Raw genomic sequence first — 19,445 nt, 5'->3', positions numbered from 1 at the left:
ATACCTATGAAAGGCTAAGAAATCCAGCTCAGAAAAGACAAAAATAGCAAACTACACATCCCAAATCATAGGTTTCAGACACCACACACCTATGAAAGACTAAGAAATCCAACTCAGAAAAGCCCGAAATAGTAATTTACATATCCCAAATCATAAGTTTCAGACAGCATTCACCTACGAAATACTAAGAAACCTTAGCTCAGAAAAGTCTGAAATAGCCAACTACTCATCCCAAACTCGAAGTTTCAGACAACAAACACCTATGAGTGACTAAGAAACCTAGCTCTGAAAAGTCCAAAAAGCAAACTACACCTCTCAAATCATAATTTTCTGAAAGGACACACCTATGATAGGCTAAGAAATCTAGCTCAGAAAAGTCAAAAATAGCAAATTAACCATCCCAAATCATAGGTTTCAGTCAACACACACCTATGAATGGCTAAGAAATCCAGCTCAGAAAAGTAAAAAAATAGCAACCCACACATCCCAAATCATAGGTTTCAGACACCACACACCTACGAAAGACTAAGAAATCCGGTTATGAAAAGTCGGAAATAGCAAATTACATATCCCAAATCATAGGTTTCAGACAACACTCACCTATGAACGGCTAAGAAACCTAACTCAGAAAAGTCAAAAATAGCAAACTAGTCATCCCAAACTATAGGTTTCAGACAACAAAAACCTATGATAGGCTAAGAAATCTAGCTCAGAAAAGTCAAAAGTAGCAATCCAACCATCCCAAATCATAGGTTTCAGACACCACACACCTAAGAAAGACTAAGAAATCCGGTTATGAAAAGTCGGAAATAGCAAACTACATATCCCAAATCATATGTTTCAGTCAACACTCACCTATGAACGGCTAAGAAACCTAGCTCAGAAATGTCAAAAATAGCAAACTAGTCATCCCAAACTATAGGTTTCAGACAACAAAAACCTATGATAGGCTATGAAATCCAGCTCAGAAAAGTCAAAAGTAGCAATCCACCCATCCCAAATCATAGGTACCTAACCTAACCTCCCTGCGGCGCATCCCCTATGGCGCTTTCCTGACCCGCGGCGCATCCCTGCGGCACATCCTGCGGCACTTTCCTGGCCCACGGCGCATCCCGGCGGCGCTTCTCTGGCCCGGGGGATCTTTGGGGACCGGGGGAGGGCCTTTGGGGCACAGGGAGGGCCTTTGGGGGTCTGGGGGGCACTTGAGGACCGATTGGTCCTTTGGGAGCCCGGTGGACCTTTGGGGGCTGGGGGAGGGTCTTTGGGGCACAGGGAGGGCCTTTGGGGGTCCGGGGGGCAGTTGGGGGGCTGGGGGACATTTGGGGACCGGTGGAGGGCCTTTGGGACCCCGTTGGTCTTTTGGGAGCTCGATGTGCCTTTGGGGGGCCCGGGGTGGGCCTTTGAGGGTCTGGGGGGCCGGTGGGAGCCCTGGGAACCTTTGGGGACCGGGGGTTCCTTCTGGATTGGGGTATGGGGATTGGAACCCTTTGGATCGGGGTAGGGCGATCGGGGCCCTTTGGGGTTGGGTAGAGGACCTCACGACACTGTTCAAATAGAACTTGTTTACTATAACGACCACACTCAAAACCTCTTATAAAACCCTTTCTAAAATGATCTTTTAAAACGTCTCTAACGGTTTCGCCGAAATAATTCCATAACCTGTCTAAAACCGTTTCGCCCAAATAATCCCCTAAAAGTAATTTCAGCGTGTTCCTTTTGTTTGGCATCTCTGCGCTAACGCATTTCAAATTTCTAGGAAAGCCTTTCCTACGTTAATCTCTTCATCTCATAAATGTTCCTAGCTAAACTATTATGGTTTCGTTAGAATATCAATTTACCTCTCCGACTTAAAGCTCCGTGAAGCCGTATTTAAAAATAGAATTTCTATCTCTTTAGACTCCCGCATAATTCCAAGATAACAAGTGATGTCATTTCTAATTCCTGACACTAAAGATCGATGAAGCCCTATTTAAAAATAGAATATTAATTTTTCTCTCTGACCTAAAGAACGTTTATCCCACAGACCTAAGATTAAAGAAGCCTTAATGTTTCTTAATTCTCCCCTTCGTGAATCAGTTTAAAAATAGAATATTAATTTTTCTCTCTGACCTAATGAATGTTTATCCCTAAGACCTAAGATTAAAGAAGCCTTAATGTTTCTTAATTCCCCCTTCGTGAATCAATAATTTCCCCTAGCGATTATGTCAATCACCCCTCATGTCATTCGCACGTGGCCAAACATCAACAGATCGATTGACCTTGACACACCTCCATTAGACTCGATCGATAATCCTTGAATAAATTATGTCCCGTCAGCATTATGTAAATCACCCCTCATGTCAGTCGCACGTGGCCAAACAACAACAGATCGATTGACCTTGACACACACCCCCATTAGACTCGATCGATAATCCTTGAATAAATTATGTCCCGTCAGCATTAAACTAAATTGTAGATGGCAGCAGGGGTGAGGGACACGAGTAGCACCTCCCTCTCTACTGGCGGCTGTTGAAAATAAGCGAAATGCCCGTATAGATGGTACTACTTTATTTATCACTGTCTTCGCAAATTTCTCGTTATCTTCTCTTGTTTCGTATGATGGAAACGTAGCGTGATCTTCGTCATTATTATTAACGACAGAGGAAGGAGGATTTACGTCCGTCGGAGGAAGGAAAAATGAAAATAGACAATAAAGCAGCTCTGGAGACACATAAGACAGAGCCGGAAGAGCATATTAATAAACGCTACGTATACCAAATGCAGTCTCGAAACCCTTTCATATTTCATTGATAAATTCTAGCTGAAAGGCTTCTTGCTATCTCGGAAAGTAGTTGAGTTAGATGAACGAAACTTCCAGAAATGGTTTTGGAGAAATTAATAGTTTCTATCACTTTTCCAAGTGCCCTCTCGTCTCCAAATGCATCCGATCAAAATTTTGAGATAGCTATTTTGTTCAAAATAGTTCAAAGAGCAGATAACAAAAACTCCGGGATCGACAAAGCCCCTCAAAGCCCGGGGACATGTGTTGAAAGTTATGCCCCGGGGGCATATAAAGTTTTTATGAAAGGGTCTAATAAAATTCGAAGGGGGCTCATTTGATTGGAAATTGAAAGTTCTAATTCCCTTTTTTAAAGTCAAAAGTGATCGGAGGGCAATTAGACCCCCCCCCCCCCCCGGCCTATTTTCCCCAAATGCCTCCGATCAAAATTTTGAGATAGCCATTTTGTTTAATGTAGTTCAACATTAGATAAACAAAACTCAAGGACAATTTTGAGACAGTTCTTTTATTCAAAATAGTCCAATGATCATATAGCATGGCTTTTGGGGTTAATACAAACCAACATAACCTGGGGGCGATGGTTGTAAGTTATACCCTTAGGGTATTTAAGGTTCTTATGTAAGGGATGGTTGTTTAAACTTTAGAGTTGGCTCATTTGGTTGAAATTGGACGTTTAGTTCTCTTTTAAGAGTCAAAAGTGATGGTGGTCAACTAGTCCCCTCAAACGATCCCCACCAAACGCATCTGATTGAAATTGTCCGATGGCCACTTTGTTTAAAATAATTTAGAAAACTTTCTCCACAAAATAAGTTTTCCAAAAAAAAGTAAAGAATTCCATTAAAACAAAAATGAACGAAAACAGAATCAAATAATCTACCAAGCATACAACTACCACAAATCACTATCAATAAATAAATGAAACCCAAAACAAACAGAAATTAATATGAGTAGGGTTCTAAGCCCCTATGCTTTCTAAAAGCCAGAATATAATTTGTAATTTACTGAAAACAAATTCAAATGAATTTACTGAAAAAAAAATGTACATGTCAGTTTAATATACATATGCTGATATTTATTCATTTTAATCTCAATTAATTTTTGATTTCTTAAAGTTATTAAAGTAAAAACATTTAAAAGGGTTTATTTCAGTAAAGTACAAACTATATTCTGGCTACTCATATTAATTTCTGCTCATTTTGAGTTTTACTCTGTTATTTATTAAAAGACATAAAAAGTTGCCCTCAAAGACATAATTTCCAGACCTTTCAACTACGTTGAACAAAATGAACATATCAAAATTTGGATCGTAAATGTTTGGGGACATAATGGGCATAGGGGGAATTCTCCCTCCGATTACTTTATACTATTAAAAAGGGCAATAGCCCTCTCAATTTCCAATCGAACGAGCCCTTTTTGAAGTTTTTACGACAACACTTTCAATAAAAACCTCATATGCCCCAGGGCACAACTTACAACCCTTACCCTAAGGGCTGTGGGGGGTGATCATCCTCAAAGACCTAATTTCCAGAACTTTCAACTACGTTGAAAAAATAGCTATCTCAAAATTTTGGATTGGATGTGTTTGGGGAAATGGTGGGCATGAGAGGGGAGTTAGCTGCCCTCTAATTACTTTCTACTATTAAAAAGGGCACTAGCCCTTTCAATTTCCAAACGAATGAGCCCTTTTTGATGTTTCTAAGATAACACTATCTATAAAATGCTCTCAGGACATAACCTACAAACCTTGACCTGAGAGGTGTGAGGGGTTTGTCATCCCGAAAAACCTAATTTCCAGATCTTTCAATTACGTTGAACAAAATGGCTATCTCAAAATTTTGATTGGATCTATTTGGGGAAATGGTGGGCGTGAGAGGGGTTTTTGCCCTCCAATCACATTCGACTATTAAAAATGCCACTAACCATTTCAGTTTCCAACCGAATGAGCCCTTTTGGAATTTTCTACGACAACACTTTCTATAAAAACCTTATATTGCCCCAGGGCATAGCTTACAACCCTTATCCTGGGAGTTGTGGGATTGTCATCCTCAAATACCTAATTTCATAAGCTTTAAACTACGTTGAACAAAAGGACTATCACAAAATTTGTATTGGATATATTTGGGGCAATGGTGGGCGTGGAAGGGGTGTTAGTTGCCTTCAAATCACTTTCGGCTATTAAAAAGGGCAAAAGCCCTTCCAATTTCCAATCGAATGAGTCGTTTTTGAAGTTTCTACGACAACTCCTTCGATACGAAGTACCCTGGTCTAAAACAAAGAAATAAATAAATAATACATTGTGCCCACAACGTTCTTTACTTAGGCAGCGCTATTGCGGTGCCTATGATAGTCTAAAGAACATTTAACAATGCCTCCACGATTGACAAAACCCCCCAGAGCCATGGGTCAAGGGCTTTAAGTTATGCCCTAGGGGCATATAAGGTTTTTATAGGATGGACGGTCTTAGAAAATTTAGATGGGTCTCATTTGATTTGAAATTAGAAGTTATAGAGCCCTTTTTAAGAGAGAAGCGAACAACAAACCACCTCCATGCCCATCATTTCCTAAAACAAACATCCAAAAAAGCCTTGAGGCATCAACTTTTTTCAGGATTTGTCTTACAATTGGCGTGTTTTAAGGAATTTTTTTAAGTTTTTTTATTGTTTTAAAAAATAGAGTTGTGAGAAAAAGTGAAACTTTAGCGTAAAGAGCGTGGCGTTTAGGAGGGGACAGCCCCTTTCATAAACGGAATAATTTCTCTTCGTTTTAAGTTTTAATGTTGCTTCTTACTTTCAGTTAAAAAAACTCGTTTTTTTAATTTAATTTCTGAACGTTTTTGAATTAATGCAGGTTTTGATTTTGGCTTACCGTACATGAATAACTAAAACGAAACTTTCATATTAATTTTTACTTTTTTTGCTAAATGGCTTTCTCGAAATTTTGGTCGGACGATTTTGAGAAAAAAGGGCGGAAGAGAGGGCCTAGTTCTCCAATTTGTTTGGTTACTTAAAAAGGGCACTATAACTTTTGATTTTGTTTACGAACGTTTTTATTAGTAATAAATATATGTAACTTACGAATTAACTTACGTAGCGAACTTCTATATTCGTATTTTTTTATTACGTATATTAGGAGTTCGCCCCCTAGTCAGTACCTCGTTCTCTACACTAAAGTTTGAATTTTGTTCCAATTCTTTAAGAATGACCCCTTAATCACAAAGGCCATTCAATTAAAATAAATAGCTATTATGACTAAAAAAAATTAGCGTTAAGAGCGAGGTATTGACTAGGGGGCGAACCCCCTCATATACGTAATAATTTCTATTCGTTTCAAGCTTTCATGTTGCTCCTTACTTGCAGTTGAAAAAGCTTGTTTTTTTAAAAAATTAATTTTCAATCGTTTTTTGAATAATGCTGGGATATCCGGCGTCCCCTTCATAGAACTGTCCCTTCCCCCATGGAAAGATCCTCCCATGTAACCCCCAACCCTCCCCCACTACCAGAGAAAATAACCCCTGAAAACGTTCGTATAATTACCAATAACCAATACTATAAATAAATTAATTTACAAAAACAAAGTTTTTCTGAGGGAATTAAAGAGCGAAGTTGAAACTTAAAACGAACAAAAATTAGTATTTCACAGCCTATCTAACATTTATCAATAAAACTAGTATAACTAAATCCACTAATTATGTTTCCCTATGCTTTTAGGATTATACAAAACTAGCGCTTTACTGAAAACACAAAAGTAAAGTATAAAAAAACAGGAATATTAATTTGGGAGTCAAAAGTGAGTATGTAGTCTGACAACAAGACTAATCTTTAAATTATTTTATAGTCTTACGCCAGTTGTGACATTAGTAACTTTCAGTATACAAAAATATTGGATTGATTTATTAGGTAGAATTTTGGTCTCGCCAGCTAAAATACCAATAGTGAGTAATATACAATCTTAAATTGTAAGAAAGATGCTTAAGTATTATTTGAAATAAAGATTAAATAAGATATAATATGAACTCTGGAAATCCGGTTATTTCTCTCTATACAACAGTGAAATTCAAGCTTTGATACAAATTCTAATGCTAGTCTATAGTCCTAATACTATCAAGATGGCTCTACGTCGAACTCATCTACAAACTAATCATGACATGTCCTTTTCAGAACCAAAACGAGAGCCAGTCATTGAGCTGAGCCATTGTGCCGAAGTGATACCAAATTAAACGAAAACAAAATAAAGCAACAATCCTAAAATACTTTACTTTTATTCCGTAAAACGTGTCCTTTAATTAGTTTGCTTTTACTGTACCAAAACTCCTATATTATTTTTTGTTTTCAGTAAAGCACTAGTTTTCTATAATCCTATAAACATAGGGAAATATAATTAGTTGTTTTATTTGTACTAGTTGTATTGATATATATTAGATTGGATGTGAAGTAATAATTTTTGTCCGTTTTAAGTTTCATCTTCGCTCTTTACTTCCCTCGGAAAAACTTAGTTTTTTTAAATTAATCTTTGTTCGTTTTTTTACTAAAATTTAATGTAGAAACAACGTTGCCATGATCTTTTTATTTACACGGAGTAATGTATGTTCGTTTTAAGTTTTAATGTCACTCTTTAGTTTCGGTTGAAAACTTATTTTTAATATAATTTCTAATTATCACCGATCTAGGAGAGATAAAACACCTAGAAAATACTGCAAACACCTTAGCAGCCTCGAAAAACATTCAGTCTATAACATAAAGTTCATAATACATACTTCGCAAAACAATTCATTTTTTTCAGGAACGTTTGTTTTTGGATTAGCAAAAAGCTGTTTTTACTCGGCTGACTTCGCCTGAAAAAGCAATAATGATGACAGGGTTTTATAAAGCCCTCCCCCCGAGGACTTTTGGGTATTAATTCATCCTAAAAGAGACAGCCTTCATATTTTCTACCATGCTAAACAAAATGGCTATCTAAAAATTTTGATCGAGTGACTTTGGAGAAAAATGAGCGGGAGAGGGGGCATAGTTTCCCTCCATTTTTTGGTCACTTAAAAAGAACACTAGAACTTTTAATTTCCGTTCGAATGAGCCCTCCCACGATATTCTAGGGCCACTAGGTCGATACGATCACCCCTGGGGAAAAAAACAAACAAAAAAACGAATAAACACACATCCGTGATCATTCTTCTGGCAAAAAATACAAAATACCCCATTTTTGCAGATGGGAGCTTGAAACCTCTACAGTAGGGTTCTCTGATACGCTGAATCTGACGGTGTAATTTTCATTTAGGTTCTATAACTTTTAGGGGGTATTTCTACCTTTTTTCGAAAATCAGGCAAATTTTCACAGGCACGTAACTTTTGATGGATAGGACTAAAGTTGATGAAACTTATGTATTTGAAATCAGCATTCAAATATGATTCTTTTGATGTATCTATTGGTATCAACATTCCGTTTTTAGAGTTTCGGTTACTATTGAGCCGGGTCGCTCCTTACTTACAGTTCGTTACCACGAACTGTTTGATTATATAGATTTTTATATTTTCTGATATCAAGTTTAATATGAAAATGAAGTTTAATACTTTTCTTTGAAAAGCTGCATTTTCGGAGAGTTTTTTTTTTAATTAAATAAGACAAAAGCCCCATATCTAGAATTTTACCAATCTTATTGTTCGTTATATAAGAACAAATGTTGTATTCTGTAGATTCAGAGATTGGTTCTTAAAGTGATTAAATAAAAAAAAACAAGTTTTTTAAACTGAAAGTAAGGAGCGACATTAAAACTTAAAACGAACAGAAATTATTCCGTATATGAAAGGGGCTGTCCCCTCCTCAACGCCTCGCTCTTTACGCTAAAGTTTGACTCTGTCTCACAACTTTATTTTTTAAAACAATAAAAAACTTTAGCGTAAAGAGCGAGGCGTTGAGGAGGGGACAGCCCCTTTCATATACGGAATAATTTCTGTTCGTTTTAAGTTTTCATGTCGCTCCTTAGTTTAAGTTTAAAAAACTTGTTTTTTTTATTTATTTTCTGATAATTTTTTAACTAGTACAGGGGATGTTTCCCCCCTCTTTAAAAAATCAAGTAAATTTTCTCAGGCTCGTAGCCTTTGATGAGTAATGTTATACTTAATAAAATTTATATATTTACAATCAGCATTATAAATACATCCGTTTGATACATTTATTGACATCAAAATTCCGTTTTTAAAAGTTTAGATTAATATTGAGCCGTATAGCTTGTTTTTTTAATGTTTTTTTTATTATGTACGGTATATATTATTACGTATATGAGGGGGTTGTCCCCTTAGTGAATACCACGCTCTTTAAGTTAAAAGTTAAAATGAATTTTGATTCACAAACCCCTGAATCACAAAGGCCGTTTAATTAGAATAGATAGCTCTTTTGAAAGCACTAAAAAAAAACTGTAGCGTAAAGAGCGAGGTATTGACTTGGGGGAGAACCCCCTCACATACGTTATGATTTCTGTTCGTTTTAAGTTCTAATATTCCTTCTTACATTTCAGTTGAAAAAACTTGTTTTTTTTTATTTAATTTATTATCTTTTTTTAAATAATGCTTGGAAATCCGTCGCCCCCTTCATAGAAATTTCCCTTACCCCAAAGAAACATCCTCCACGGAAATATTCTCAAGATTAACCCCCTCGTCTAGCCCCCCCCTCCAGAAAAAATCCTTCCTGAAAATGGTTGTATACTTCCCAATAACCAATAAATAATGCTGGCAAGTCCGGCGCCCCCTTCATGGCAATTTCCCTTCCCCCATGAAAACTTCCTTCATGAACAGATCCTCCAACATAACCACCGACCCACCCTTCCCTCCCACTACCAGAAAAAACCTCCTGAAAACTTCTGTATACTTCCCAATAACCAATACTATATGTTAACATTGGGTAAAGTTCATAGCTTTTAGCCCTCCCTCTGGGAACTTCGGGGGATTAAGTCATTCTAAAAGACATATTTATCATATTTTAGACCATGCTGAACAAAACGGCTATCTCAAAATTTTGATCGGGTGACTTTGGGAAAAAAATAAGCGTGGGAGGGGCCTAGTTGCCCTCCATTTTTTTTGGTCACTTAAAAAAGGCACTAGAACTTTTAATTTCCATTCCAATGAGCCCTCCCAAGCTATTCTAGGACCACTGGGTCGATACGATCACCCCTGGACAAAAAAAAACAAACAAACAAACAAACAACTAAACACGCATCCGTGATCTTTCTTCTGGCAAAAAATGTAAAATTCTACATCTTTGTAGATAGGAGCTTGAAACCTGTACAGTAGGGCTCTCTGATACGCTGAATATGATTTTCATTAAGGTTCTATAACTTTTAGGGGGTCTTTCCCTCTTTTTTCGAAAATCAGCCAAATTTTCTAAGGCGCGTAACTTTTGATGGGTAGCACTAAACTTGATGAAAGTTATATATTTGAAATCAGCATTGAAATCTGATTCTTTTGATATATCTGTTGGTATCAAAAACCCGTTTTCTAGAGTTTCGGTTACCATTGAGCCGGGTCGCTCCTTATTTAAAGTTCGTTACCACGAACTGTTTGATAAAAAAAAACAAGTTTTGTCAACTGAAAGTAAGGAGCAACTTTAAAACTTAAAGCGAACAGAAATTATTACGTATTATTACGCAATTATATAACAGAAATTAGTTCTGTTAGTTTTAAGTTTTAATGTTGCTCCTTACTTTCAGCTGAAAAAACTTGTTTTTTATTAAAAACTTGTTTTTTATTTAATTTCTGATCGTTTTTTTTAAATAATTCCAGGAAATCCGGTGCCCCCCTCCATGAAAAATTCCCTTTCCCCATGAGAAATTCGTCTATGGAAAGATCCTCCCACGTAACCCCCTCTCCCGACCCCCTCCCCTCAATAACCAATATACTATATGTAAATAATGGACCAAGTTTATAAATTGCAGCCGTCCCCTCGGGGACTGTGGGGGATTAAATCATCCTCAAAGACATAGTTAATAGATTTTTGGACTATGCTGAACAAAACAGCTATATCAAAATTTTGATCAGGTGAAATTGGGGGAAAAATGAGCGTGGGAGGGGTCCTAGCTACCCTCCAATTTTTTTGTTTACTTAAAAAGGGCATTAGAGCTTTTAATTTCCGTTCGAAAAAGCCTTCTTGCCATATTCTAGGACCACTGGGTCGATACGATTACCCCTGGAAAAAATTAAATAAACACGCATCCGTGGCCTTTCTTCTGGCAAAAAATAAAAAATTCCACATTTTTGCAGATAGGAGCTTGAAACTTCTACTATAAGTTTCTCTGATACGCTGAATTTGATGGTGTGATTTTCATTAAGATTCTACGACTTTTACGGGGCGTTTCCCCCTTTTTTCAAAAATGATGCACATTTTCTCAGGCTCGTAATCTTTGATGGGTAAGATTAAACTTAATAAAGCTTATATATTTGAACTCAACATAAAAATTCAATTCTTTTAATGTATATATTGGTATCAAGATTCCGTTTTTCGAGTTTCGGTTACTATTGAGCCGGGTCGCTCGTTATTTACAGTTCGTTACCACAAACTGTTTGACTCCAAAACTGTGAGACTTTATCAGAAGATTTTTTTTTCAGACTATTTCTTAGTTCCTTTAAGTTAATGAAAATAGCAATTAATTTTTCCGGTGACTCTGAATGCATGCATTTTATAAGATGAAAAATCTGTGAATGCAAATGAAATTACAAAAAAAAAGTTATTTTCGGGATCTAAGGGGGTCATTACCACTGCGCCCCCCTAATTGGCAATCCTGCTACAACAGCCAAGCTAAGGCAACAAAACTCAATTTTATTGTTTCCTGCTTTCTTTGATGTGTCCTGTGCTCAACAAAGAAGCGTGCAGCCCATTAATGCACAATCGAAGCCATACTTTCTCTCCCATAACCGCCCATAACCAAATAGCAACATTGCACGAAAAACATGTTTTAAGTTCAGTAACCTTGAGGTGTCTGCGCGGAGTCACCGTGACTTGCATCTTTTTTTCGGTCAATCTAACTTTCTTAGCTCAAAATTCTTCGGACAAAACAAAGGGAGTTCCCCTAAAAAAGAACATTTTTCTAGATGCCAGGTCTTCCCGTCTTTTAAATAATAGATAAAATGTGTTCAGTCCCTGCTGACTGCCAACAATGGTCCCACCAAAATTCTTGAAATATATCCCAGATTGCGAAGATCGTAGAGGATGCATGGCCTATTGGAATGAACACTAAAAACTAGGGACATACTCAAGAGGGTTTACCAGATTTGAACCAACCTCCCTCCAAATATTTTACCGGTTCTCGAGTGGGTCCTAAAAATGCCCGTGAAAAGAGTATTTCTCCTAAAAAGCAAAAAAAAAATATTTCTCCGACTCGTAAATTAGTTTTTAAAATAAAGGTAGAAAAACCTCAAACCTCGCCCCGAACAAAGATTCTTTTGGTTAACTACCCCCAAAAATTATTTAGTAACCTCCCCTAAGACCAAAAATTCTAAATATGGTACTACTAAAAGCCCAATAAAATATGCCTTTGATTGGTTTTAGAGAAGTCATGTGAATCCAAATTTATCTTGACGGTCATAAATTCCCAAAAAAGCAAGAACTGACGATTATAGTTATCAGAAACATCGTAAGAATATTGAGATTTTTATAGAAGGGGGGAGAGTCCGGCCTTTGTGCCTATTTTGCAGAATAGACGTTGTTTCCGAAAAAACTACTTGAGAATCGTTATTGCAGCAGTAGTTGCAACCTAGTAAGGAACAACCTGTAGAGCATAGTAATCGAAAGTTTAATTTAAAATAAACTACCCACCAACAAAAACTTTCGTTCAAAGATGATGCAGTTATGATAACAACTATGTAAATTTATCGGTGCGAGAACAAATTTTCGAGAGTTTTAAAAGGCATTGAAACTCCTCGAAAAGAGTGGCGGATGGAAAAGAAAAGCGCACTGTTGGAACCAGCCAAATCAAAACCCTCAACTGAATATCTGGAACCCCCTATCTTGACAAAACACAGAAAATCACATTTCGCAGGGGCAGGTCAGTGAGATTCCCCCTTTTCTTAATAAATGCATAAAGATCGTGCAAAAAATGGTGCCTTCAATTAATCCCTATATCGTCGTCCAAGAAACAAAAGCACGTATCTAATGTGTTCACAGTTTTAGAAAAGAGTGAAAATAGGGTTTTAAACTTTGTTGTTCGTGAAAATTTTCACGCGGACAGTTTTTCAATCGACGATTTAAATGAAAAACAGCTTATTAGTATGGCTTCCTTTTGGTATAGAGGACATAAAATTAATTTAGGTGGTCTTTGAACAAGAGGTATCAAAACAAATACTTTACCAAAGGTTCAACAGTCAGCTAAACCTCGAACAGTCAGCTAAAACGTCGGTAAAAGACTAATAGCCAATCAGATATTTAATTATACTTGGCATCGCGAATTTAGGAATAAAAAAAAGAAATGCATTTTAGCAAAAACATAAATATATTTCGGAAAATAAAAGTAGATGAAGTGGATATAATCCACTAGCGGAAATCTTTCCCGTCCCTAACTCGTATTAAATAAAAAAAAACAAGTTTTTTAAACTGAAAGTAAGGAGCGACATTAAAATTTAAAACGAAAATAATTTTTTAATTATAGTATCGGGAAGGTCCGATCCTCACTCAATCTATCTTTAATCTTTTGTATATTTTTTTATATAAAATTATATCGGCGAGACAGATAAAAACTTCTGCTTAAAGAGCGCGGCGCGTAGGAAGGGACAGCCCCTTTCATATAAGGAATAATTTCTGTTCGTTTTAAGTTTTAATGTCGCTCCTTACTTTCAGTTTAAAAAACTTGTCTTTTTTATATTATTTTCTGATCGTTTTTTAGTTAATGCAGCTTTTATTTGCATAAAAATTTTACTTTTCTTTTGCTAAATGGATGTCTTTACAAATTAACTTACGTAACTAACTTCTATATTCGTATATTTTTCTTCTGGCAAAAAATACAAAGTTGCAGATTTTTGCAGATATGAGCTTGAAACCTATGTAATAGGGTTTTCTGATACGCTGAATCTGACGGTGTGATTTTCATTAAAATTCTTTCACTTGTAGGGGATGTTTCCCCCTCTTTAAAAAATCGGGTAAATTTTCTCAGGCTCGTAGCCTTTGATGAGTAATACTAAACTTAATAAAATTTATATATTTAGAATCAGCATTATAAACACATTCTTTTGATACATTTATTGACATCAAGATTCCGTTTTTAAAAGTTTCGATTACTATTGAGCCGTATCGCTTGTTTTTTTTATATTGTGTTTTTTTATTACGTCTTTGTTATTACGTATATGAGGGGGTTCTCCCCTTAGTCAAATCGATGCTCTTTAAGTTAAAAATTAAAAAAATTTCTAATTAACAAACACCTGAATCACAAAGGCCGATTAATTAGAATAGATAGCTCTTTTGAAAGCACTAAAAAAAACTTTAGTTTAAAGCGCGAGGTATTGACTTGGGGGAGAACCTTCTCACATACGTTATAATTTCTGTTCGTTTTAAGTTCTAATATTCCTTTTTATATTTCAGTTGAAAAAACTTGTTTTTTTTATTTTAATTTCTGATCGTTTTTTAAATAATGCTTGGAAATCCGGCGCCCCCCTCATAGAAATGTCCCTTACCCCAAAGAAACATCCTCCACGGAAATATTCTCCAGAGTAACCCCCTCCTCTAGCCCCCCCCCCTCCAGAAAAAATCCTTCCTGAAAATGGTCGTATACTTCCCAATAACCAATAAATAAGGCTGGCAAGTCCGGTGCCCTCTTCATAGAAATTTCCCTTCCCCCATGAAAACTTCCTTCATTAACAGATCCTCCAACATAACCCCCTACTCACCCCTCCCACCTACTACCAGAAAAAAACCTCCTGAAAACTTCTGTATACTTCCAAATAACCAATACTATATGTTAACATTGGGTAAAGTTCATAACTTTTAGCCCTCCCTCTGGGTACTTCGGGGGATTAAGTCATCCTAAAAGACATATTTATCATATTTTCGACCCTGCTGAACAAAATGCCTATCTCAAAATTTTGATCGGGTGACTTCGGGAAAAAAATAAGCGTGGGAGGGGGCCTAGTTGCCCTCCATTTTTTTTGGTCAATTAAAAAGGGCACTAGAACTTTTAATTTCCATTCAAATGAGCCCTCCCACTATATTCTAGGACCAATGGGTCGATACGATCACCCCTGGGGAAAAAAAAACAACAAATAAACACGCATCCGTGATCTTTCTTCTGGTAAAAAATGTAAAATTCCACATTTTTGTAGATAGGAGCTCTCTGATACGCTGAATAATGATAGTGTGATTTTCATTAAGGTTCTATAACTTTTAGGGGGTCTTTCCCCCTTTTTTCGAAAATCAGCCAAATTTTCTCAGGCGCGTAACTTTTGATGGGTAGCACTAAACTTGATGAAAGTTATATATTTGAAATCAGCATTGAAATCTGATTCTTTTGATACATCTATTGGTATCAAAAACCCGTTTTCTAGAGTTTCGGTTACCATTGAGCTGGGTCGCTCCTTACTTACAGTTCGTTACCACGAACTGTTTGAAAGACAAAAAGTGATCGAGATATTCTCCTTACGGTTTTTGGTAGGACGAGCTAAGGTGGTTCAAGTCTGTTGAGAAAATCAGAGCCAGATTTGCTCCGATTTTGACGGATTGCTAGACATGCAGACGCATCTTAAAATATAGCTGACCTAGGACTTAATTTGACCTATAAAAGGACAAAAGGAGGCTGAGCGTCAAACCTAAGCTAGCAGGAAATAACAGAAGGTGATACCCAGGGTTCAAGGTTCCAATCCCTCAGAACACTTAAATATTAATGCGTAAAAGCAACCTTAGCTGTGTAATACAGGAACGTATATTGGGAGATCTCTCAACCCAGAACGTCCCATTCCCTCCCCCCAAAAATATAATAAAAATGCAAAGCTAGTATACTGCATTTGAAGCCCCAAAATAAACTCTATAGCAGGTGGTTGATGTAATGTCTAAAGAAGACCAAAAAAGACCAGTTCATAATTTGAGCCTCTTTTAGCAAATAGTTTCCCGCAGACATCCTCCCGTCCTTCCCAAAACACAATCCTAGAAATGACTCAGGAACAGAACACCGACTTCAACGGCTTAGGGCACTGTTGGGCAACACCAAGAACATAATTGACTAAAAGTAAAATTTCATATTGTTAAAGGTACCCAAAGGACAATACTAGGGAGAGCCAAGGAGAACCAAATTCTTTATAAAAAAATGAGCTTTTATCGTCGGGTTCCTACCCAAAGAAGAGTCTTGACTCTTTGTGGTAGTCAGGTAGTCAATTGTGGTAGTCAGGTATATAAGTAGGAATCTATTTTGGAGGCCAAATTTGAAAAATAGCAGGGAAGGGGTTGACTTGTTTGGTAGGAAGGGGGCTTCAATCAATATGATTGAAAATTACGTATTCATACACGTTTCTCACATTTCAAATGGGGTTGTCTCAGCCCTTAAAACTACGAGTGCAAACCAATGTTTGAATTACATCGACAATATATTTCTTCTCATCGACAAGATTATGGTTCTACTTATTTTTTTTTTCAGAATAGAGATAAGTAGGACAATGATTGCAAAACTTGTCTTCCCGGTCTTTGGATTGTTTGCTCTGCATAACTTTATCGAGGCTAATGAAACAACCAGCGAGTCCAACTCCATTCTTACCACAGAGAACATGGCTTACGGTGAGTGGAATTTTCATTTTCAGAGGATGTTTTGATAAGAATGTCTGTATTACAGGATATTATTTTTCGGCATTAGTCGGTAAGTCTTACAATTAATTAAGTTAGCGACAAAAAAAAAATAAATCACGAGGCTCCAGAGGAAGAAGAAAAAGAAAAGAAAAAGAAAATAGAATTTTATTCAGACGAATTTTTCGGAAAAGATAAAACAAAGTGTATTTTTATTCTAGAAAACTCCTTTTTGAAACACCAGAAAAATAAGGTCAAATTGAACTTACAACTATGAATTATTTTCGAATTATTTGATTTAGTTAGGCCTACATTATTTGGTATGTACTGTTCTATTAGCAGGGAGAACCGTGAGATATTGCATAGCGAAGATGATAAAAGAAACTAGTCAAACAGGTTCTTTCAATGGAGAATTCCTATGCCGAGCATTGCAAACAGTGGTTTCTCACTGCGTTTACAATATTTAAACTATTGTTTTTTGGGGTTTAGGGGGGGGGGAGGAATCTAGTTTAAGTTATGTATTTAATATATACTTTGCTTTGCCCCCCCCCCCCACCCCCTATAGTGCAAATATATAGCCAAAATTTGTTTCTAAAGTATATAGTTTTATCATATTTTGTTTCGTAGATAATATCGGAAACCACACTGCCTTTCCATGACGATAAAATAAAAGTTCAAAATAGAGATAAAATCCTTTTGGTAAAGTTCTACCAAATCATATTAGTGACTTACGCATAAAGTGAATATACCACTTGATGCTTTTTTTTATGCTGATTACGAATATAATAATCATTTCTATCGGAAATGAATTCCCCCCCCTATATATGCCAATTCAGGGTATATATTTCTACATTAGGGGGCAAATTTTGTTTCTGATGTAAATGGGAGGTAAGTTTAAACTTTACCCCCACCCCTCCTAATATAGAAATATATACCCTGAATTGGCATATATAGGGGGGGAGGGGGGGGGCTAAAATTAATTTCTAATAGAAAATATTATTATATTCGCAATAAGCATAAAAAAAAGGCATTGAATGGTGTATCCACTTTATTCCTAAATCAATAATATGATTTGGTAGAAATTTACCATCCTTTTTAATAGACAGTGTATAATAAACTTCACAAAAAATACCAGATATTTCGGTCACGTATACAGTGACCGTCATCAGTAGTAAAACAGTTTTACTACTGATGACGGTCACTGCATATGTGACTGAAATATCTGGTATTTTTTGTGAAATTTATTATACACTGTCTATTAAAAAGGAATTTATCCCTATTTTGAACTTTTATTTTATCATATTTTGTTTTATTTTATTGGCATTAACCAAACTTCACTTCTCGCGGGTCTCCCAGCGAATAGAACAGTACCCATTATTTGACCAAAAAAGCTCAGAAAGTTATTCAACTGTGAGTTATCTTAATTGCAAATGAAGAATATTTTCTAAAGGTATGTATATTGTGTTTCAAAAGGTATGTATATTATAGGAAATATCTTTAACGTTTTCACTTTTCTGTGGTCAGGACAAACTTGGATTCCAGTCCAGAATTTTTACTATTTTATAACTTCTTGTGTTCAGCAAAACAAAGCATTTTTTCATGGGGGTAACCCAATAATAGCTTTCTGGATAGGGGCTTTGGTTTAAAGAAGATACCGGGAAAATCTCATTTTTCTGCTAGATTACCAAGTAGGCCTATTCGCTTTTGGATAATTTTTTTATATATATTAAGCAGGGCTGAAACCTTCTTGCCCCTTAATGGCACCCTTGCATCCAGACCTTTCTTCCACATCATGGTGCGCGATGATTCCTCTATTGAACACGAAATTAATGAGGAGTTTGTAACTCCCAATTGCGCCTTTTACTGAACGTATCAACCACAGTATATAAATTATAGATTTATACTATATCTTTATACTGTGGTATCAACTGACGCAAACAAAAGGTATTTGCTCTGGTGAATGACATTAATACACCCTTTAATACATCTAACCTACATGGTGAGCCTAATTACGGGTCTTCAACCTTTGAAAATCTAAGTAGCAGAAAAATAGCGTCAATATTTCGTGGGCTTGCTGACGATTCCCCACTAGTGACTGTAGAATCCCAAATGTATAATACTACCCCTTGAGGGGCGTTTTAGGTACTAAGAGGTTTTTAGGGGCTAACGAAGCTTCCCTACGTGAATAACACTTCCAGGAATGGATCAGCAGTTCAAATTACAGCTATAAGGGTATTCTTTGTTTCTTAACTCCGCACCCTTCCCCGATTGTAGAGCTTCAAAGATTATGTGGAGGTTTTAAACGAGAACTGAACTCGAAAAAAAAAAAAAAAAACTTTTCTGCAAGTTTGGCACAGAGTCTGGAGCCAAACTGTAGGCTTTGGCAAGACGGCTCCCAGAATTTCAATCAATTTTATATTCAAAAGTTAGGACCTACTTTCCTAGAATCTTTCATTCCTTGCAAAAAGGAAAGGAGTGAAGGTATAAGGTGGAAAAAACAGCTTTCTGAATCTTTATCACCGCAATAATTTGGGATATGAATCTGTTCCTACAAGTTTCATTCGTGTAGCGTAGCAACTTTTTGACTTATCGAAAAGCGGTTGTAGTCGTCAATTTTCACTTCATAAACATGTACAACAGTAGAACTAGTACCAGTGGTATTAATTGGAGGGGGCATGTGTCCTCTCTAGATATTCCCCCTCCCCCTGTCCGCTAGATTTTGAGAATTACCTTTTTTGGTATTTTCATCGAAAAATGCCTTGTTTTGGTATTTTCATTGGAAAAATTAAATAAATAACCCCCCCCCCCCATGGATTTTGAAAAAGAATCTATTTTTCCCCTTGTAATTTTCGCAGTGACGCCACTGGTACTACCTTATCAAGAGAGTTTGTATTATGAACGGGCAGTAAGCAAATTACGGTACTGGTGC

The 19,445-nt window shown here is 36.5% G+C and overlaps 2 protein-coding genes across 3 annotated transcripts in view; one reads left to right on the top strand and one right to left on the bottom strand.

The window, feature by feature from the left end:
* Nucleotides 1-19,445, bottom strand: part of Elp1 (elongator complex protein 1) — a 316,851-nt gene that overhangs the window by 155,557 nt on the left and 141,849 nt on the right. The window lies entirely within an intron of this gene.
* The window catches only part of LOC148941643 (rhodanese domain-containing protein CG4456-like), a 41,403-nt gene that overhangs the window by 12,221 nt on the left and 9,737 nt on the right, over nucleotides 1-19,445 (top strand). Inside the window, exon 2 of the mRNA XM_089104298.1 lies at nucleotides 16,374-16,510. Within this exon, the coding sequence (XP_088960424.1) occupies nucleotides 16,393-16,510 (118 nt within the window). The 5' untranslated portion in view covers nucleotides 16,374-16,392. The remainder of the gene's footprint in view (nucleotides 1-16,373; nucleotides 16,511-19,445) is intronic.

Source organism: Artemia sp. Qi Xiang Cuo, chromosome 18 (genome assembly GCF_049724085.1).
Source record: "Artemia sp. Qi Xiang Cuo chromosome 18, ASM4972408v1, whole genome shotgun sequence".
Classification (NCBI taxonomy): domain Eukaryota; kingdom Metazoa; phylum Arthropoda; class Branchiopoda; order Anostraca; family Artemiidae; genus Artemia; species Artemia sp. Qi Xiang Cuo.
Note: the sequence above shows the minus strand (reverse complement) of the source record. Positions and strands in the feature narration are given on the sequence as shown.